Below are 18,875 nucleotides of genomic sequence, written 5' to 3'. Positions count from 1 at the left end.
CACTGTAGGAAGCTGCTTTCTATCATGGCACACCTGCGGGCTTGATCTGGAGCTTCACTGCCTCTGTTCATAGACACAGACAGCATGGCTTGGACCTGCCCCCCGCTTCACAGGATTTGATTGAGAGCAGTGGAAGCCAATGGCTCCCACTGCCTCAGTAAAGCCTTTGAGATGGAGAAGTGAGAGGAGTGAGTTGCTACAGATAGGCACAATGCTGAATTCAAGTGAGAACTCAGGTAGGTATGAGGTGTGGGGGGAGTGGTGGATACTTTTACCTAAACATTTTTTACCTTAAAGAGGGATTCCACCAAAAAAAAAAAATATTAAAAGCCAGCAGCTATAAATACTACAGCTGCTGACTTTTAATAAATGGACACTCGCCTGTCCCGGGTTCCAGCGATGCCGGCAGCCGAGGCCAATCGATCGCTCGGCTCTCGGCTGCTGCAGTCACCATTCTAGGTGAGGGAATCAGGAAGTGAAGCAAATCGGCTTCACTTCCCGGTTCCCTACTGCGCATGCGCGAGCCGCGCCGCGCAATAGGAAATCTCCGCACTGTCACTGGGACCCGTGTGTGTCCCAGCAGACAGCGTGGCAGGGCAGGAAATGGCGTAGACTCCCACGGGAGTCTATGCACGGAAGTGGGTGAAAATACCTGTCTTTGACAGGTATCTCCACCCCCCTCCCTCCTGAAAGGTGTCAATTGTGACACCGGAGGGGGGGAGGGATCCGATCAGCGGAGGTTCCACTTTAGGGTGGAATCCCGCTTTAAGGCAAGAAATACATTAAGGTTAAAAAAAATAAGCTTTAGATCCACTTTAAGAAATAATAAAAATGATACTGACAGCATGCTGTTTCCCTGTGCTGCCAGCACATCGCTGGGTGGGTGAGCGATGCATTATTCCCTTGCTAACGAAATCCCTGCAGAATTTAGATCACCAAGATGAGAAGGATCATTTATTCAGCCCACTTGGGAGTGACAAATATGAGCTGGTGAGAGACTAGTGACAGGTCACACAAGACACAGGTTCACTAGTGTGACATAGACCTAAGAGAGGCCAACAGGTCTAAAATATTTTTATTTAAATGACATCTATACTTTGAGAAACATGTAGGTTGTCATGGCTGGTCTCCTGTTTAAGGTGCTAGTTTTCTGGTCTATCTTTGGCTTCAACACTAACCTAAACAGCCAAGGATTGGGTGAAGTCATAGCAAAGTCAGATCTCCTGATTTGCATGTCTACATCAGTAGCACAAAAAATATTGAAATGGCAATGGCGGCCAGGCAATCAGAACTTTTAGACGTAAAGGTGAGTAATGTCAATGTACATGATGCCTCAGTACAGGTTTTCTTTGAACTCTCACAGAGATCTATTACTGTTCCACATTCATGACCACAGATTGTTGTGATTTACACCGTATATTTAATCATTTAATTCATTTAGAATTTCTTATGTGTTTCATCTTTGCAAGTTTAAGCAGGTAACTTTACTATAGTATTAGTATATAATGTGTAGTCTTCTACCCCTCTGATATTTTCCTGCACCAGACTTGAGCTAATAACTGACCAGAAAAACGTATTAAATACCAGTTCTAGAGAAACCCACGCTCATTAGGGTCAAACGTCTCTTCTCAGTGCCACAAAAAATAGATAGGCGACGTTAACGTCTTAGTTTTCCTGTGGACCGCTGTAGGTGACTTTGATTAAATGCTAATGAATGTGATTCTGAATAAGCCTTTAGGCTACTTCATTACCTACCAAAACATAGTTTCATGCTCATTGTGCTCATTAGAAATTATTAACTAACAGCTATTGGTGATTGTGTAATTACTCCTGAATTCTCTCTGTTTGCTTCTGTAAAAATGTCAGAGAACCTAATGGTAAACAGAGAAAACAGAGGGTCCTTCTTATGCCGCGTACACACGGTCGGACTTTCCGGCAGACTTGGTCTGACAGACCGGAATCCGTCTGACAATTCGATCGTGTGTGGGCTCCAGCGGACTTTTTTTTTCCCCAAAGTCCGACGGACCTAGAAATAAAGCGTTTCAAATCTATCCGACAGACTCAAGTCCGACAGACTAAAAATCGGGAAAACTGTTCGTCTGTGTGCTAGTCCGACGGGCCAAATATGATGCAAGGGCAGCTATTGGCTACTGGCTATTGAACTTCCTTGTTTAGTCCCGTTTATGTCGCGTGTATGCGGCATAAGACTCTTTGGCATGTAAATTGATGTGAATTCAAATCAAAAGCTGTACATCTGTGCTATCTGCCGAGACAAACACCATTTAATGACTATACCGCTTCATGGCAGTATCTTGTGCCGCTGTATTGGCTAGTGCTTTCCTCCACTGTTGGGTTGGTGGCCAGGCTTAACATACCATAGCAAATAGGCAATGTGTTTTTAAAGCAGAACTACACTGTGTCTGAACACCATAAGTCTAAAACACCATTTAATTCATTTTTAATATTCAAGCAAGCTCACCCATCCATCCTTGTCTCCATGCTTTATTTTGCTGAGAAGTCACTTTGGAAACACCCCCCTAGCATTTCTAGTCATGGTCATCTTGAGTAAGGGCAGATGATTCATGTAGAATTTACTTCCCAGAGTCCATCTCCCCTTATCTCAGGCTTGCAGTCAGGAGGGTGTTCTTATCTGAGAACCCCACACCCCTCCTGAAGACTCCTGGGATGTATAATATTATTTGCCTAGGCCTGGACACCAGGCAGTAACTGAAGAAATATAAAAAAAAAACTGTAAAACAAGCAAATATGATATACTTATCTTTTCTATTTACTAATGCTAGTAGCACAAGGAATAAAATAGTCAATATTGATTGGGAGAATGAAGTTCTACTTTAAGCCCATGCAGCTCTTGCTAAAACTCTTGCAACATTTCAGAGAGGACCAGTTATATGCAGTGTGTGTGTGTGTGTGTGTGTGTGTGTGTGTGTGTGTGTGTGTGTGTGCTTTCACACAGGGGCGCTGTGCTGGCAGAGCGTCAGAAAAAATCCTGCCAGCAGCTTCTTTGCAGTGCATTGGGAGCGGTGAACTCACCACTCCTAAAGCGCCCCTGCCCATTGAAAACAATGGGGCACCACCATGCTTGATTGTAGGCAAGACACACTTGTCTTTGTACTCTTCACCTGGTTGCCGCCACACACGCTTTACACCATCTGAACCAAATAAGTTTATCTTGGTCTCATTAGACCACAGGACATGGTGCCAGGAATCCATATCCTTAGTCTGCTTGTCTTCAGCAAACTGCTTGCAGGCTTTCTTGTGTATCATCTTTAGAAGAGATTTCCTTCTGGGACAACAGCCATGCAGGCCAATTTGATGCCGTGTGTGGCGTATGGTGTGGCGCATGGTCTTTGCACTGACAGGCTGACCCCCCACCCTTTCAACCTCTGCAGCACTCATATGTCTATTTCCCAAAGACAACCTCTGGATATGACACTGAACACGTACACTCAACATCTTTGCTCGACCATTGGCGAGGCCTGTTCTGAGTGGAACCTGTCCTGTTAAACCGCTGTATGGTCTTGGCCACCGTACTCCAGCTCAGTTTGAGGGTCTTGGCAATCTTCTTATAGCCTAGACCTTCTTTATGTAGAGCAGCAATTATTTTTTTTCAGATCCTCAGAGTTCTTTGCCACGAGTCGCCATGTTGAAATTCCAGTGACCGGTATGAGAGAATGGGAGTGATAACACCAAATTTAACACACCTGCTCCCCATTCACACCTGAGACCTTGTAACACGAATGAGTCACATGACAACGAGGAGGGAAAATGGCTAACTGGGTCAATTTAGACATTTTCACTTAAGGGTGTACTCACTTTTGTTGCTAGCGGTTTAGACATTTTTTGGCTGTGTGTGTTATTTTGAGGGGACAGCAAATTTACACTGTTATACAAGCTGTACACTCACTACTTTACATTGTAATAAAGTGTAATTTCTTCAGTGTTGTCACATAAAATGATATAATAAAATATTTACAAAAATGTGAGGGGTGTACTCATTTTTGTCAGATACTATGTGTATGTGTATATATACATATATTACTGTGTTCCGGACTATTGGACACTTTTTTTTTTTTAAATAGATTGCAAATAAAGAGCAAACATGTATTAGCCAACAGCAACCTGTCAGAATTTAGAACAATGAAAGTTGATTGCTGATGGACCCATATAAGCTTATTAGCAATCATCTTTCATTGTTATTAATAACTAGGGATGAGCTTTGTGTTCGAGTCGAACGTACGTTCGACTCGAACATTGGCTGTTCGGCCGTTCGGCGAATTCCGAACGTTTGGGCCGTTCGCGTCAAAATTCGAGTGACGCACGCGTGGACCACAATGCACTGCGGTGGCGCAGTGCATTGCTGCCCCATGATTGGCCAAGCATGCACTGTGACCCCGCATGCTTGGCCAATCGCAGCGCCGGCAGCGGGGAGAGCCATGATTGGCCACAGGCATCCTGCCTGTGGCCAATCATAGCTCAGGCTGTGTAGTGCACGCCCCACACTATATAAGGCCGCCTTTGAGGCGGCCTCGTGTAGTGTGTTACTTAGCATCTGAAGCAGTGGGTGTTCTGTGTACCTTCAACACAGTACACACCAATCGTTTTTGGCTGATTTCCTATCTTGCTGCTGTGTAGTGGTTGTTGTCTGTGCCCTGACTGCAGTATACACCACTATATTCACCTCACCTATATAGCTAGTGATCTAGCTTTAACCACTTAACAACTGCCCATTGCCGATTAACGGCTTCAGGGGGGTTGTTTAACTCTGAGAGGCCGTTAATTAACGGGCTCCCAGAATTCTGCTCTCGCGTGCCCCGAGGTGTGCGCACTCGAGAGCATCCGTGACCGCCGGGTCGCATCACGGATCACGGTAAACGGCCGCTCATAGCGGCCGTTTACCACGTGATTGCTCCGTCAAATGACGGAGTGATCACTTGGAAACAAACCGGCGTCATGTTATGACGCCTGTTCCTCCCTCCCCTCTCTGTACCGATCGGTACAGCAGAGGGGAAAGAGATCGGTGTCAGCAGCGATGTGGGCTGCATCTGCAGTGCCCACATCGCTGCTCACCGAATTTAACCCCTCAATTCCCTGCCAATACTCTGCAATACCAGTGCATACTCTGCAGTACCCTGCCATTACTCTGCAGTACCCCGCCATTACTCTGCAGTGCAGTACCCTGCCATTACTCTGCAGTACCCCCCATTACTCTGCAGTAACCCCCATTACTCTGCAGTACCCCCCCAATACTCTGCAGTACCCGCCATTACTCTGCAGTACCCGCCATTACTCTGCAGTACCCTGCCATTACTCTGCAGTGCAGTACCCTGCCATTACTCTGCAGTACCCCCCAATACTCTGCAGTACCCCCCAATACTCTGCAGTACCCCCCAATACTCTGCAGTACCCGCCATTACTCTGCAGTACCCGCCATTACTCTGCAGTACCCGCCATTACTCTGCAGTACCCCCAATACTCTGCAGTACCCTGCCATTACTCTGCAGTGCAGTACCCTGCCATTACTCTGCAGTACCCCCCATTACTCTGCAGTAACCCCCATTACTCTGCAGTACCCCCCAATACTCTGCAGTACCCCCCATTACTCTGCAGTACCCGCCATTACTCTGCAGTACCCGCCATTACTCTGCAGTACCCCCAATACTCTGCAGTACCCTGCCATTACTCTGCAGTGCAGTACCCTGCCATTACTCTGCAGTAACCCCCATTACTCTGCAGTACCCGCCATTACTCTGCAGTACCCGCCATTACTCTGCAGTACCCCCAATACTCTGCAGTACCCTGCCATTACCCTGTAGTACACCCCAATACTCTGCAGTACCCTGCTATTACTCTGTAGTACCCCGCCAATACCCCGCCAATACTCTGTAATACCCTGCCATAAATTGCCATACCCAGCCATACTCAGAGATACCCAGCCATACTCGGTGATACCCTGAAATACCCAGCCATAGACGCCCCCCACTCCTCACCGCCCTCCGGTGCTTCTACCAACTCGCCAGTACGATCAAAGCCAGAATCTTTTTTTTATTTTTTATTTCAGGCTTCCCAGCCTAGAGGTGAGATGTGGGGTCATATTGACCCCCCAGATTTCACTGTAAAGAGGACCTGTCACCCCATATTCCTATTACAAGGGATGTTTACAGAGGGGAAAGAGATCGGTGTCAGCAGCGATGTGGGCTGCATCTGCAGTGCCCACATCGCTGCTCACCGAATTTAACCCCTCAATTCCCTGCCAATACTCTGCAATACCAGTGCATACTCTGCAGTACCCTGCCATTACTCTGCAGTACCCCGCCATTACTCTGCAGTGCAGTACCCTGCCATTACTCTGCAGTACCCCCCATTACTCTGCAGTACCCCCCATTACTCTGCAGTAACCCCCCCAATACTCTGCAGTACCCGCCATTACTCTGCAGTACCCTGCCATTACTCTGCAGTACCCTGCCATTACTCTGCAGTGCAGTACCCTGCCATTACTCTGCAGTAACCCCCATTACTCTGCAGTACCCCCAATACTCTGCAGTACCCGCCATTACTCTGCAGTACCCGCCATTACTCTGCAGTACCCCCAATACTCTGCAGTACCCTGCCATTACCCTGTAGTACACCCCAATACTCTGCAGTACCCTGCTATTACTCTGTAGTACCCCGCCAATACTCTGTAATACCCTGCCATAAATTGCCATACCCAGCCATACTCAGAGATACCCAGCCATACTCGGTGATACCCTGAAATACCCAGCCATAGACGCCCCCCACTCCTCACCGCCCTCCGGTGCTTCTACCAACTCGCCAGTACGATCAAAGCCAGAATCTTTTTTTTATTTTTTATTTCAGGCTTCCCAGCCTAGAGGTGAGATGTGGGGTCATATTGACCCCCCAGATTTCACTGTAAAGAGGACCTGTCACCCCATATTCCTATTACAAGGGATGTTTACATTTCTTGTAATAGGAATAAAAGTGATCAAAAATATATTTTTGGGGGAAAAAATGTCAAACTAAAATAAATAAAGTAAAATGAACAATAAAAAAATAAAATAAAAATTAAAGCGCCCATGTCCCCATGTGCTCGCATGTGCCACACATGTGAGGTATCGCCGAGAATGTTAGAGCGAGAGCAATAATTCTAGTCCTAGACCTCCTCTGCAACTCAAAACATGTAACCAGTAAAAAAAAAATTAAAGCGTCGCCTATGGGGATTTTTTAAGTAGCGACGTTTGGCGCCATTCCACGGGCATGTGCAATTTTGAAGAGTGACATGTTTGATATCTATTTACTCAGCATAACTTCATCTATCACTTTATGCAAACATTGGGCTAACAAGTGGTTAATAATAGAGCTTGCAGTCAGTAGTGTTAGGAGATAGTGCGTGCTGTCTGCGTGCTCTGTACCCAGTACATACCGCTATAATATAGGGCAGGCCCCTACTTTCAAACATCCAACTTACAAACATCTCCTACTTGCAAACGCAAGGAGACAGCAGCAAGTGAGATGAAAAAAGATGGACGACAAAACAAGTTATACAGGGGTGATAACCCTTCCCTATGTTTTCCAAAAAGCTTAAAGATAGTTTTTTTGACTGGAGCTACACTTTAAAAATGTACCGGTTGAAAATGACAAACAGATTCAACTTAACACAACAAACCTACACAGTCCCTGTCTTGTTTGCACCGCCTGTATACTGCTGTTCTGAGTATATAGGGCCTGGGGGCCACACGCATTTCCTTTTTTTAATATGGGTACGGGGTTCCCCTTAATATGCGTACAAGACCCAAATAGGCTGGTAATGGGCAGGGAGGGCTACCCATGCCATGTTTCTCAATGATTTTCAACCATATTGCAGGAACCAGATATAACATTAAAACCGCAAGCAGTTTTAAATGGTGTTATTTCCGTTTAATGTCATTTTGTGCAGGGACTGTTCTAAACACGGGAAACACGTGGCACTTCACAGGCATACTACAGACACCCCCAGGCACCATATTTAAAGGAATATTTCACTTTTTTTTTTCACTTTAATCGTCATTAAAATCAGTGCTCCTGCCAAAACGGCAGTTTTTAAAACTTTTTTTTGCAGTGACCCATGTCCCCTGAGGCAGGAGGCAGGTCCCCAAACCCTTTTTAGGACACTATCTTGCATATTAGCCGTTAAAATTAGCACTTTCCAATTCGAACGTTCGAGTCCCATAGACTTCAATGGGGTTCTAACGTTCGTACCGAACGCGGGGGTCGTTCGCAAGTTCTGGTGCGAACCGAACCGGGGGGTGTTCGGCTCATCCCTATTAATAACTGATGAAATCTGACTGGTTGCTGTTGGCTAATATAGGTTTGTTCTGCTTTATAAAATATTCCTATGTGTATGTGGCTAATAGGTTATGTATAATTGCTTAGGTGATATCTCTAATTAGCTATGTCGTGCTGCATAAAAATGTAACATGCTCTAGTTATTCAACAAGGCTCATAGAGCTTTAATACAATTATAAGCAGAACAGATTGTGAAAGATCAGGCATTTACAAGAATGGTTTAAAAAAGATTTTTTTTATTTATCTGTAGCACTGACCCCCAAAGGAGCTGCTGAAATGGATTTGGGCCTGCACTCTGCTAATGAACCCCCACTGACTTGATTCAGTCCCCTTGACAGCTGTGGTGCGATGTGGAGTGTGTAATGAAATTAAATAACCCCACAACACACAATACATACACAATATACCTGTATTATACCAGAGTATCCAATGGTTCCACCTACTGGGTGAAAGCAATACTCCACACAATTGAGGTACTTAACCAAAAGTATACTTTACTGTAAATTGTGATAGACAGGTGGTTACAATAATTGTACTGTCACCTTAACATAAAATGACAGGACAATGAAACTGAACAACAATTATACACAATGTAACTATAAGGGCGCTCCCCCTACTTTATAGCTAGTTGCGAGATTTCGTTAAAAGTACTCAGTCTTTAATCTTCTTGTCTTCTGCTAGCTATGATGGTTTCTTATAAATTGTAATCCAAAGGGTAAAGAAATTAGGATTGATTAAGGAGTGGTCCTGTTACTGTTTCTGTAAATGTTCCAGTGAGTGTTTCAGATTCTGTGAACTTCTTCTGTAGGACTACAGGTCCCAGCAAACACTGTATATGAGTCTGACTAGATGCAAGTGCCTAATGAAACTGTGGGCTGCAATCAGCTCACCAGCTGGTTCTGAAGCTGTGTATAGTAGCTCTGGTCCGGTGCTCTGTGGCTTGCTTCAACGCCGGCCGGCTTCATCACACCGCTGGGTGAACCAGGTCCTCTAATGCTCAGACGAGTGTCTCTGGATCTTTCCCAATCCGGTCACTATGTCTCTCACACTGTCAGATCACTCACACGGTGTGTTTAAGTTGCGCTCCGCAATGGCTGTAGGGCGCTCCTTCTGGACCCCCTCACAGGTCCTCACAGGTAGGCCGTGCGTTCAGAAGAGACCTAAGATGGCCGCTCGGGGTCCTTTTATGTCCTACCCAGCATGCAGTGCAAGAGAGGGTGTCCATGGGTAGGTCACTTGGCATTCTGAGAGTTAGGTCAAATATCAAAGTAAATAAACAGTCACTTCCTGTATTTAGTTCAATGCTCTGAAAATAAAAGTCATCCAAGTCCACTATCTGTATTTGGCTGCTAGATGGCGCCAAATACTAAGCTTTAGAATTGTCCATAGACCTACATTATAATAACATTAACATAGGATCAGTAGGCAGAAATGTCAGCACTACATATCTATAACCCAGGTGTTTAGATGAAGAGCCCTGGATTGGGTGGCCATGGAAGCAAATGAAAATCATTTTTTCATTTTTTAGAAGCAAGTCAGAATAATATTTGCTTACGTGGCTAAAGGAATTCTCGCAGATCTTAAAAAACAGTTTAATACAGTTATGGATTTAACTAAAGCCTCTCCAATCCTATGTAATTCCCTACCCCAATCTGTCCGCCTATCTCCTACTTTATTAGCTTTTAGACGATCCCTGAAAACACTTCTCTTCAGAGAAGCCTACCCCACCCACACCTAACTGTATTTTCATTTTCTCCATCAGCTCATCCCCCCCACAGTTATTACCTTTTATTTCAACTTGACCCTCCCTTCTAGATTGTAAGCTCTAACGAGCAGGGCCCTCTGATCCCTCCGGTATTGATTTGTATTGTAAGTGTACTGTCTACCCTCATATTGTAAAGCGCTGCGCAAACTGTTGGCGCTATATAAATCCTGAATAATAATAATAATAATAATTGAGAATCATTGTAAACCAAAAAATAATAATTATTGCACCACGTGTCACAGTCAGCAATGAGACTGCCGCAACCAACTAAATACAGAAGTTAAAACAATATAAACAGAAAAAGTGTGCTGTCTCTCTGAGACCTGTTAAAAAGTGTTCCTACTCAATTCATAAATGTAGTACTGTACTCATGTGCAATAATTAAATCCATATGTAGCGCTGGCTCCTGAAGAGCACGCGCTATATGTTTTTGCAATTTAATGTTACCCTTAAAACTGCAGTTTGGTTTGGGTCTAATTGTTCAAAATTTTTGACCTCAGCATCAATCTGACTGGACTGCAGGGTGTTCTGCCTGGCCTTGGGGGGCGCTGTCACTTTTGGCAGGCATTGAAACACAGTCTGGTTGGGTGCATTAAGGTTACTCTCTCTCGGAACCAGCCCAGTGGGAGTGTCGCTCTTGCTGTGCCACCTGGGAGGGGGTACTTTAAGGTGCGGATGTCAGGTGTTTCGGGGTTCCGGTCCAGAAGTATGTTCTGACTGCATGGTACTGGTCCTCCTGACCAGCTCCCAGGACATCCATGGCCTGGGGTGCGGATCCACCCGACTTTACGTCTCGGGGCTGGCTAGCCCGAGGCGAGGAAACTGAAAGGAGGATTCGGAGGAGGTCCGGTGCCGTCTTGGTTAGTGGAGTGGCCCAGCAACTGTGAAGTTATCCAGGGGAGGACTCTTCGGGAGAAGGCTACGCAAGGGTTGGCTTCTCAACAAGAGCCTGGACAAGTTGAAGGACCTAAGTGAATCCAATCTCGTGAGGTATCGCCGGACCAGCTGCAAGATACTGGTACCACACGAGTGTCCTACGCGCTTTCAAGTTTCCCTCACGTACTCGATAGCAAAGTCTTTGGCAGAGACTTGTTCCTGACTCAAGCACCCTGTTGGCTGCTATACCTGGTGAGAGAAGGACTATCCAATTCGGGTGAGGATCCAGGTGTGAATGGCTATTCTCTGGATTTATTCAAAGTGAGAGACTGTTTCATACTGAATTTAACATTAAGAGTACCTGGATTTTTCACCTAAACTCCCTGATCCTATGCCGAGATACTGTGTTGTTAACTACTAGATCTACTAGTGGATCTATCATTAGTCTCTGCAGTTTTTGGGCCATCTACCTTAGGAAACCCCTAGACGCATACGAGGTGAAGAAGGTAACGGTAAGCCCAATAAATTCAGCTGCTCCTTCGGGGGTCAGTGTTACACATACATAATAAAACAGGATTTGCACAATTCTTAAAGTCCTTTGTGCATATCATTACATAAAAAAATGAATACATCCATTCAAATGCATAATATGTATATCAAACTAGTGCCAAAAACTTAAAGAAAAAAAAGAATCCATTCAAATTCATGAAGTGTGGAGCAACCTGATGTTGTGAAATTAGTATTAGCTCATCAGCTCCGTGTGTGTCCTGAACTACCACCAGTGCAACTTGCTAGTTAGGCTGGCTACACACTATACAATTTTCTTGTACAACTTTCCTTTAGATCTACCAAAGCCATATAATATGAGGTCAGGCCTAAACACTTTCAATTTGTATGCAATCAGGCAGGACCTTGCATTACATAGTTGAAGGTAAATCCTAAAGGAAAATTGTGTCTGGCTTAAACCTCCAAATTATGAGGTCAATATAGCATGTAAACCCAGCGATCTCCACAACAGCAGTCAGCAACTTTGGAATATGCCTCACTCAAAAATAATAAACCACAGACCATAGCCAAAAATCATCCAAAAAAGCAGGGTTTGATTTAAAAAGCAGTACTCACAAATATTTACAGTGCAAAGTATGTAAACAGCATCATCGCCCGACAGAGGCCACGAGTCTTGTTAAACTCCCTTCTGTGAAAAAGTTTTATCCCTATTGTGGGGTCACCAGTACAGTATTTGTATATTGAAATCATATCCCCTCTCAAGTGTCTCTTCTCCAGAGAGAATAAGTTCAGTGCTCGCAACCTTTCTTCATAACTAATACCCTCCAGACCCTTTATCAGCTTTGTCGCCCTTCTTTGTACTCGCTCCATTTCCAGCACATCCCACCTGAGGACTGGTGCCCAGAACTGGACAGCATACTCTAGGTGCGGCCGGACCAAAGTCTTGTAAAGCGGGAGAATTATCGTTTTATCTCTGGAGATATCTTCTGTTTGCTTTGTTAGCAGCAGCTTGGCATTGAATGCCATTGCTGAGCCTATCATCTACTAGGACCCCCAGGTCCTTTTCCATCCTAGATTCCCCCAGAGGGTCTCCCCCCAGTATATAGATTGCATTCATATTTTTGCCACCCAAATGCATTATTTTAATTTTTTCTACACTGAACCTCATTTGCCATCCATCATTTGTGATCCTCAAGATCACCCATAGACTAGCATATTACATAGCTACCTAGCTAACTAAATAATCTTTGAAGCTGCTCAATGTGCATCACTTCACAATTGTGCCATCATTGTGCATAGACAAATGGCATTCTTTGCCTTTAAGGAAAAAGGTAGAAATAAGGAATAACATCATACTGTTTTCTGATATAGTTGTTAAGCGCTGCACAAACTGTTGGCATTATATAAAACCTGTATGATAATAATAGTTGTGTCAAGTCATATACACACTATACTGGATTTAAACAGGCTGTAAGAAAAGGTGCATGGAATGCAGTTGTGAACATTGCTAAGTGCCTCATGGACAATGGGGCCATTTCAGTGTAGTGAGCAAAAAAGGCTGGGTCAAAGTGTTGCATTAGGGAATTTAATGTTATTTGCAATTTTCAGGCCATGGCTGCTTATTATTTTTTTGGCTCCCTTGGTGAGCTCCTAGTTCAAAAAAGCAGTCAGAACATGGATGGGATACTGACACAACAATACCCCCCCCCCCCCCCCCAACATGCTTTTATGATTATCATAAACTGGTTGCATGTCTCGTTATTGCAATGTTTACAAGGCATAAAGATTGCTTGTAGATATGAGATGATTGGGTGTTAACCACTTCCTGCCCACGCTATAGCCAAAAGTGCTCAGTGGACAAGTCTTCTTGTTTAGGGCCTCTGTGGTACAAGCGCTAGGGGCCTACAGAATAGTTCCCTACTCCACAACCAATAGTAACCCCCAGCCTGACAAAGGGATCCCGCATGGCTCTGAAACGTTGCACTACACTGTTTGTGATGTGATCTTACTTCAGTTAAAAAAAAACAAAAAACGTTTCAACGTAATGAAAGATCCTCTGTGTGCTGGTGAATATTTACATTCAATAGTAACCCCTCATACCTTCTTATCCTCACACTAATCATAAGCCTTATGCCGTGTACACATGACCAGACTTTCCGGCAGACTAGGTCAGATGGTCTTCCCGACTGACTTTTCAGCAGAGCTCCAACAGACTTCTGAACGAATGGACTTGGCCACACACGAACGGACTAAGTCAATTGAACGTGATGACATAAGACGGGACTAAAAAAGGAAGTTCAATAGCCAGTAGCCAATAGCTTTCCTTGCGTCTTATTTGGTCAGTCTGGACCAGCATACAGACAAACAGTTTTCCCGATAGGAATTGAGTCCGTCGGACAGATTTGAAACATGTTCTATTTCTAGGTCCGTCACATTTTTATAACGAAAATGATCGGATTAGCCCACACGCGATCGGACTGTCCGACGGACTGATTCCGTCGGACCTAGTCTGCCGGAAAGTCAGGTCATGTGTATGCGGCATAAATGTAACCATCTCTTAACAATAACTGAAAATGTAGCTGTGTATGTTTACCTCGCCGGGATTCTCTTTTCACCAACACTTCGCCAGTATCTGCCCTAATATCATGCAGTGCTGTGCTGAGACCCCTGCGACAAAAGAAAGTACCCTGGAAATCTCATGTTTATGGTTGGCTAAAGATGCTGCACACACCTAAATGACTTCTAAAGATCATGTTTGTTTGAATGATCTTAATTGTTTACTTCCAGATGTGTCTGGTAGTAACTCTGTAACTGAGCACCCATGTTATATAGACAAAATGGAGGGCACCACCAGAGCACTACAATACTACAGTGTATGGCCAGCCTAACATCAAGTTGACTGCTCTGAAATAACTTCTCTATCTGGCAAAACACAGTGTACAAGACTAAAAACATGGAGTCTTTTCAGAGACAATGAGCTCTCTGTTGAGCCTTCCTCATCAAACATATACAGTATTTTCCCTGTCAGCAGTGCTGTTATATGCTAAGCTTTAATAAAAGAAAGGGCTTGTTTTCTTCATGCATCTCCGTGTCCAAATAATGTACGTGTTTTTTTGAGAAGCCTTGTGCAGTAATCATTATTCTTAAAGGCACGCTTATTAGAGGGAGCTGGGATAATCTGTTATTTAGTGAGCCATATGCACAAAGTCAGGGTGCAAGAAATTCATTATTTAGTTTGATATACAAAAAAAGTGTTAAAGAGAAGATAACAAGTACATAAAAGAAAAGATCACTGTTATTCCACTTTTCAATTTACTTCAATGTGACTCCTTTGAGCATTGTTTATAACAAGATCTTATTTTTATGTCTAAGTGGTACTTGATGAGAAATCACATGGTCTATCCATTCCTTGCCTCTGTACTTCTGCCAACTGTTGCAGATGGCAATTGAAGGTGCAGATACATATGGGCGTAAAATACTTGCTTCTAGAAACCAACCAATCTGTCCTTTCATTTGTAAACCTTTAAAGACTGGAGGAAAAAGAAACAGCAACCAGTTGTCTTTTGGATAATATATACAAACAGTGCACATACAGTATCATACAAAAGCGAGTACAACCCTCACATTTTTGTAAATATTTTATTATATCCTTTCATGTGACAACACTGAAGAAATTACACTTTGCTACAATGTAAAGTAGGGAATGTGCAGCTTGTATAACATTGTAAATTTGCTGTCCCCTCAAAATAACTCAAAACACAGCCATTAATGTCTAAACCGCTGGCAACAAAAGTGAGTACACCCCTAGATGGAAAAAGTCCAAATTGAGCCCAATGTGTCAGTATTTTGTGTGGCCAACATTTTCCAGCACTGCCTTAACCCTCTTGGGCTTCACAGATAATGTACATCTGCATGGTCCACATTGATTTAGGTAAACAGTTTACAGCAGCATAGGGCCTAGGACGGTCTGCAGAGTTTGAAGTTTACCTCAACAATATTTGTAAAGGTCAAAATTGCTTACTTTGATATGTTTTCTAATATGTTGGTAAATCTCACAACTACCTCCCATGTGCTAGACCAGTGGTGGCGAACCTTGGTACCTCAGATGTTTTGGAACTACATTTCCCATGATGATCATGCACTCAGCATGTGTAGTGGAGCATCATGGGAAATATAGTTCCAAAACATCTGGGGTGCCAAGGTTCGCCATCACTGTGCTAGACAAACTAGATTCCGAGGCCTACTCGCTAAACACTTGAAATCTAAAGAAACATGCCTCCAAACATGCCCCGTTCTCAACAATTATAAACTCACAGCAACTAATAAGAAGTAGGCTTTCTCTCAGTCACTGTCTCTTTCCTCCACTGAATACAATTGGTCTTTCTGTCCATTCCACATTTCTGAAGGTATCTTGCCCTCAGACGTGGCTGTGGGATGAGCATTCCAATTTTGCTAATTGTACACGTAGTTTCTGCTTCGTATTGAGACTACTGTATATAAAACATTCCTCCATGATTGTCTGCATTATGTTCAACTTTGCTTGTTTTGGACTGGACTCAGTTTTGTTAGTTAAATGGGGTAGGTTGGAAGGAGGATGGAAAATCCTAGAAGATATAACATTACCAATATGTTTTTTTTTCTCTTTTTCTTAGTTGGAATATTACATAAACAAGACTATCCACCGCAAGTCAGCTTTAATTGGAAAGAAAACAAAGAATTGGATTAAACCTCCATCTCTTCTACTACCAGGTAATATTATAAGGAATTCACTCCATACTCCCATACCACCATTCATCTTCCAGTACTCAGCAGTTCAGATCCCATACCATTTCTTTTTACTGTACATGATTTTCTGTGGATGAATAAGTAAATCAATCTGTATGAGATACCCCTAAAAGCCTACCCTCTCTAATTTCTGATATTCATTTCACTACACTGCTATTGCAAGGTACATGTGGAAGAGCTTTGCGTTTCCAACTTTAATGTTGAAAAGTATTTTTATATACAGCCATCTTGTTAATGTGATAACAGCATAGGCGTATGCGCAGGGTGTGTTGGATGTGCCTGGCATGCTCTTATTACCCTGTGTAGTGCAGATCCCCCCCCCCCATATCCTCCACCCCACAGTGCTGTAGGCACCCTCCTCTCCTCTCCCCCCAGCTGCTGTGGGGAATGTTTTAGGATGGAGAGTGGGGGAAGGGACCAATAAAGCTGGGACTGGAGAGAAAGGGACTGGGAAATCTGCCCACAGTCCCTTCCTCTGTCTCAAACCTGAGACATCTGTTTAGACCCCTGATACTGTATTTCACCAAAGTCGGGCTCCTAAAACAATTGTAAAATAATATTTTAAAAAATAAATAATTTTGTAAAAAGAAAAAAAATGTAATAATAAAAAGAAACAAACTGCTGACACCTGTACACCACTCTACAGACACATCCATGATTTAGTGCATGTTTACTTTTATTTATAAGAGTGTGTGTGTGTGTGTGTGTGTGTATATATACACACACACACACACACACACACACACACACACTCTCTTATAAATAAAAGTAAACATGCACTAAAACATGGATGTGTCTGTAGAGCGGTGTACAGGTGTCAGTAGTTTTTGTTTCTTTTTATTTGTTTTTTAATTATATATAATATTATTATATAGAATGTGTGTGTGTGTGTGTGTGTGTGTGTGTGTGTATATATGTACTGTGTATATATATATATATATGTGTGTGTGTGTGTGTGTGTGTGTGTATATATATATATAATATACACGCACACACATACATACATATATACATACATGCGTGTGTGTGTTTGAGCTTTGGGGTGCACACCTCTGGGTGAGCTGCTGCTGTTACTAATGAATGCATCTTGGGTTATTGTGGTTTGTAAACAGGTATTTTAAAACAGGCTGTAAAGTAATAGATGAAAACACAAAAAGTGCCAGAAAATAAATGTATGGCACTGTTTTGTATTTTTGTGCCTGCAGGTGGAGATCTGCTGGAAAAAAAAAAGTTGCAGTGTTCTGTATTGAACGGCCCATTCGAAATGAATGGCTTGATTGAAGACCGTTCCAAAATCTATCCAGTAGACACTGCTGCCCAAAACTTGTTGGGGAGAATGAATCATTACCAAAATCTTAATCAATACCAGATGGAAAATGTTGTCAGATTGCTTGCTTGTTTGCGTTTAGGGAGCTGGTAGTTTGCATAAATGCCTGAGGAAAGCTTGATTGTCCCTGCGGATATTACTGTCTTTTGATGTCTATAGAAGAGTTATGCTTGGCACAAAAGGCTGTGTCAAATGTAACAAGCATATAATACATTGGTGGCAAAAGTTCAACAACTAGAGGTCTAATGTTTTGGGATTTTTTTTTTATTACAGAAAAGATGCCAGTCTTGAAACATGAACCTTCGCGATATATATCTGACATACAGGATCTGCTGGTTCGCTGCCAATGTGCGGATGTCATCTTCTGTACAGCGGACTTAAGGCCAGTGTGTGGAGCCCACAGAGTAGTGCTGTGCAGTGTCAGTCCTGTCTTTGCGCACTTGTTTGCCGCTAACTCCTGCAGAAATATCTCTGACCCCTGCATATACGGGACAGCACATTTCCTATTCTCTCTGTATGAAGAATCTGCAGGCACTGCCCACAATTCTTCGGTCAGAGTCATTGTTAAAGACTGTGACTTCCAAATGTGCTTACCCAGCATTCTTAACTTCATTTACTCAGGTAATACATCTATAATAATAATAATTATAATTAATTATAATAATACATCTATATTGCCATTTTCTTTTTTTTTTTCCATAATGTTACTTCCTTTATATTACATGTAGCCTACATGCTATGTTTTGTTTCTATGACCTAGTAGAAATTTAGATGCACCAGATGCAGATGAGATATTTTCTCCATCAGCTTCATGTGACCCCAGATGTACCAAAGCTTGCCCAGTTATGCAATGTCACTTTTGTTTTTTGGTTCAACTCCTACTTAGTCATTATAGCCCAGTACATTTCTAGAAATCTGCAGCAGTTGAGCTAAAACTAAGAAATATATTTATACAAACAGGTGTCATTGTACAGATTCCATGGTTTAAGGCTAAACCAGCTTAGACCCCTTTCACACCACGCCGCCCATAGCGTCTGCGGTAAAACGCTGCTATTTTTAGACCCCTTTCACACCACATCGCCCCTTAGCGTGGGCAGTAAAACGCAGCTATTTTTAGCTGCGTTTTACCGCCGGATTTGTGGCAGATTTGCGGCGCATTTCGGCCGCTAGCGGAACGCTTTTACCCCCGCTAGCAGCCGAGAAATGGTTAAAACCGCCGGCAATACACCGCAATAGCGGCGTTTTGCCTGCGGTATAACAGTGCTGCCCCAT

The 18,875-nt window shown here is 43.3% G+C and overlaps 1 protein-coding gene across 4 annotated transcripts in view; it reads left to right on the top strand.

Moving 5' to 3' along the window:
- Positions 1–18,875, top strand: part of RHOBTB3 (Rho related BTB domain containing 3) — a 133,452-nt gene that overhangs the window by 46,932 nt on the left and 67,645 nt on the right. For all 4 annotated transcript variants that reach the window (XM_077462367.1, XM_077462366.1, XM_077462365.1 and 1 more), the window contains 2 exons: positions 16,144–16,240; positions 17,877–18,224. In XM_077462367.1, coding sequence (XP_077318493.1) covers positions 16,144–16,240; positions 17,877–18,224 — 445 coding nt within the window. The remainder of the gene's footprint in view (positions 1–16,143; positions 16,241–17,876; positions 18,225–18,875) is intronic.

The sequence above is a fragment of the Lithobates pipiens genome, unplaced genomic scaffold, assembly GCF_037356315.1.
Source record: "Lithobates pipiens isolate NorthernLeopardFrog02 unplaced genomic scaffold, aLitPip1_a1.2 Scaffold_3, whole genome shotgun sequence".
In the NCBI taxonomy this organism is placed as follows: Eukaryota; Metazoa; Chordata; class Amphibia; order Anura; family Ranidae; genus Lithobates; species Lithobates pipiens.
Note: the sequence above shows the minus strand (reverse complement) of the source record. Positions and strands in the feature narration are given on the sequence as shown.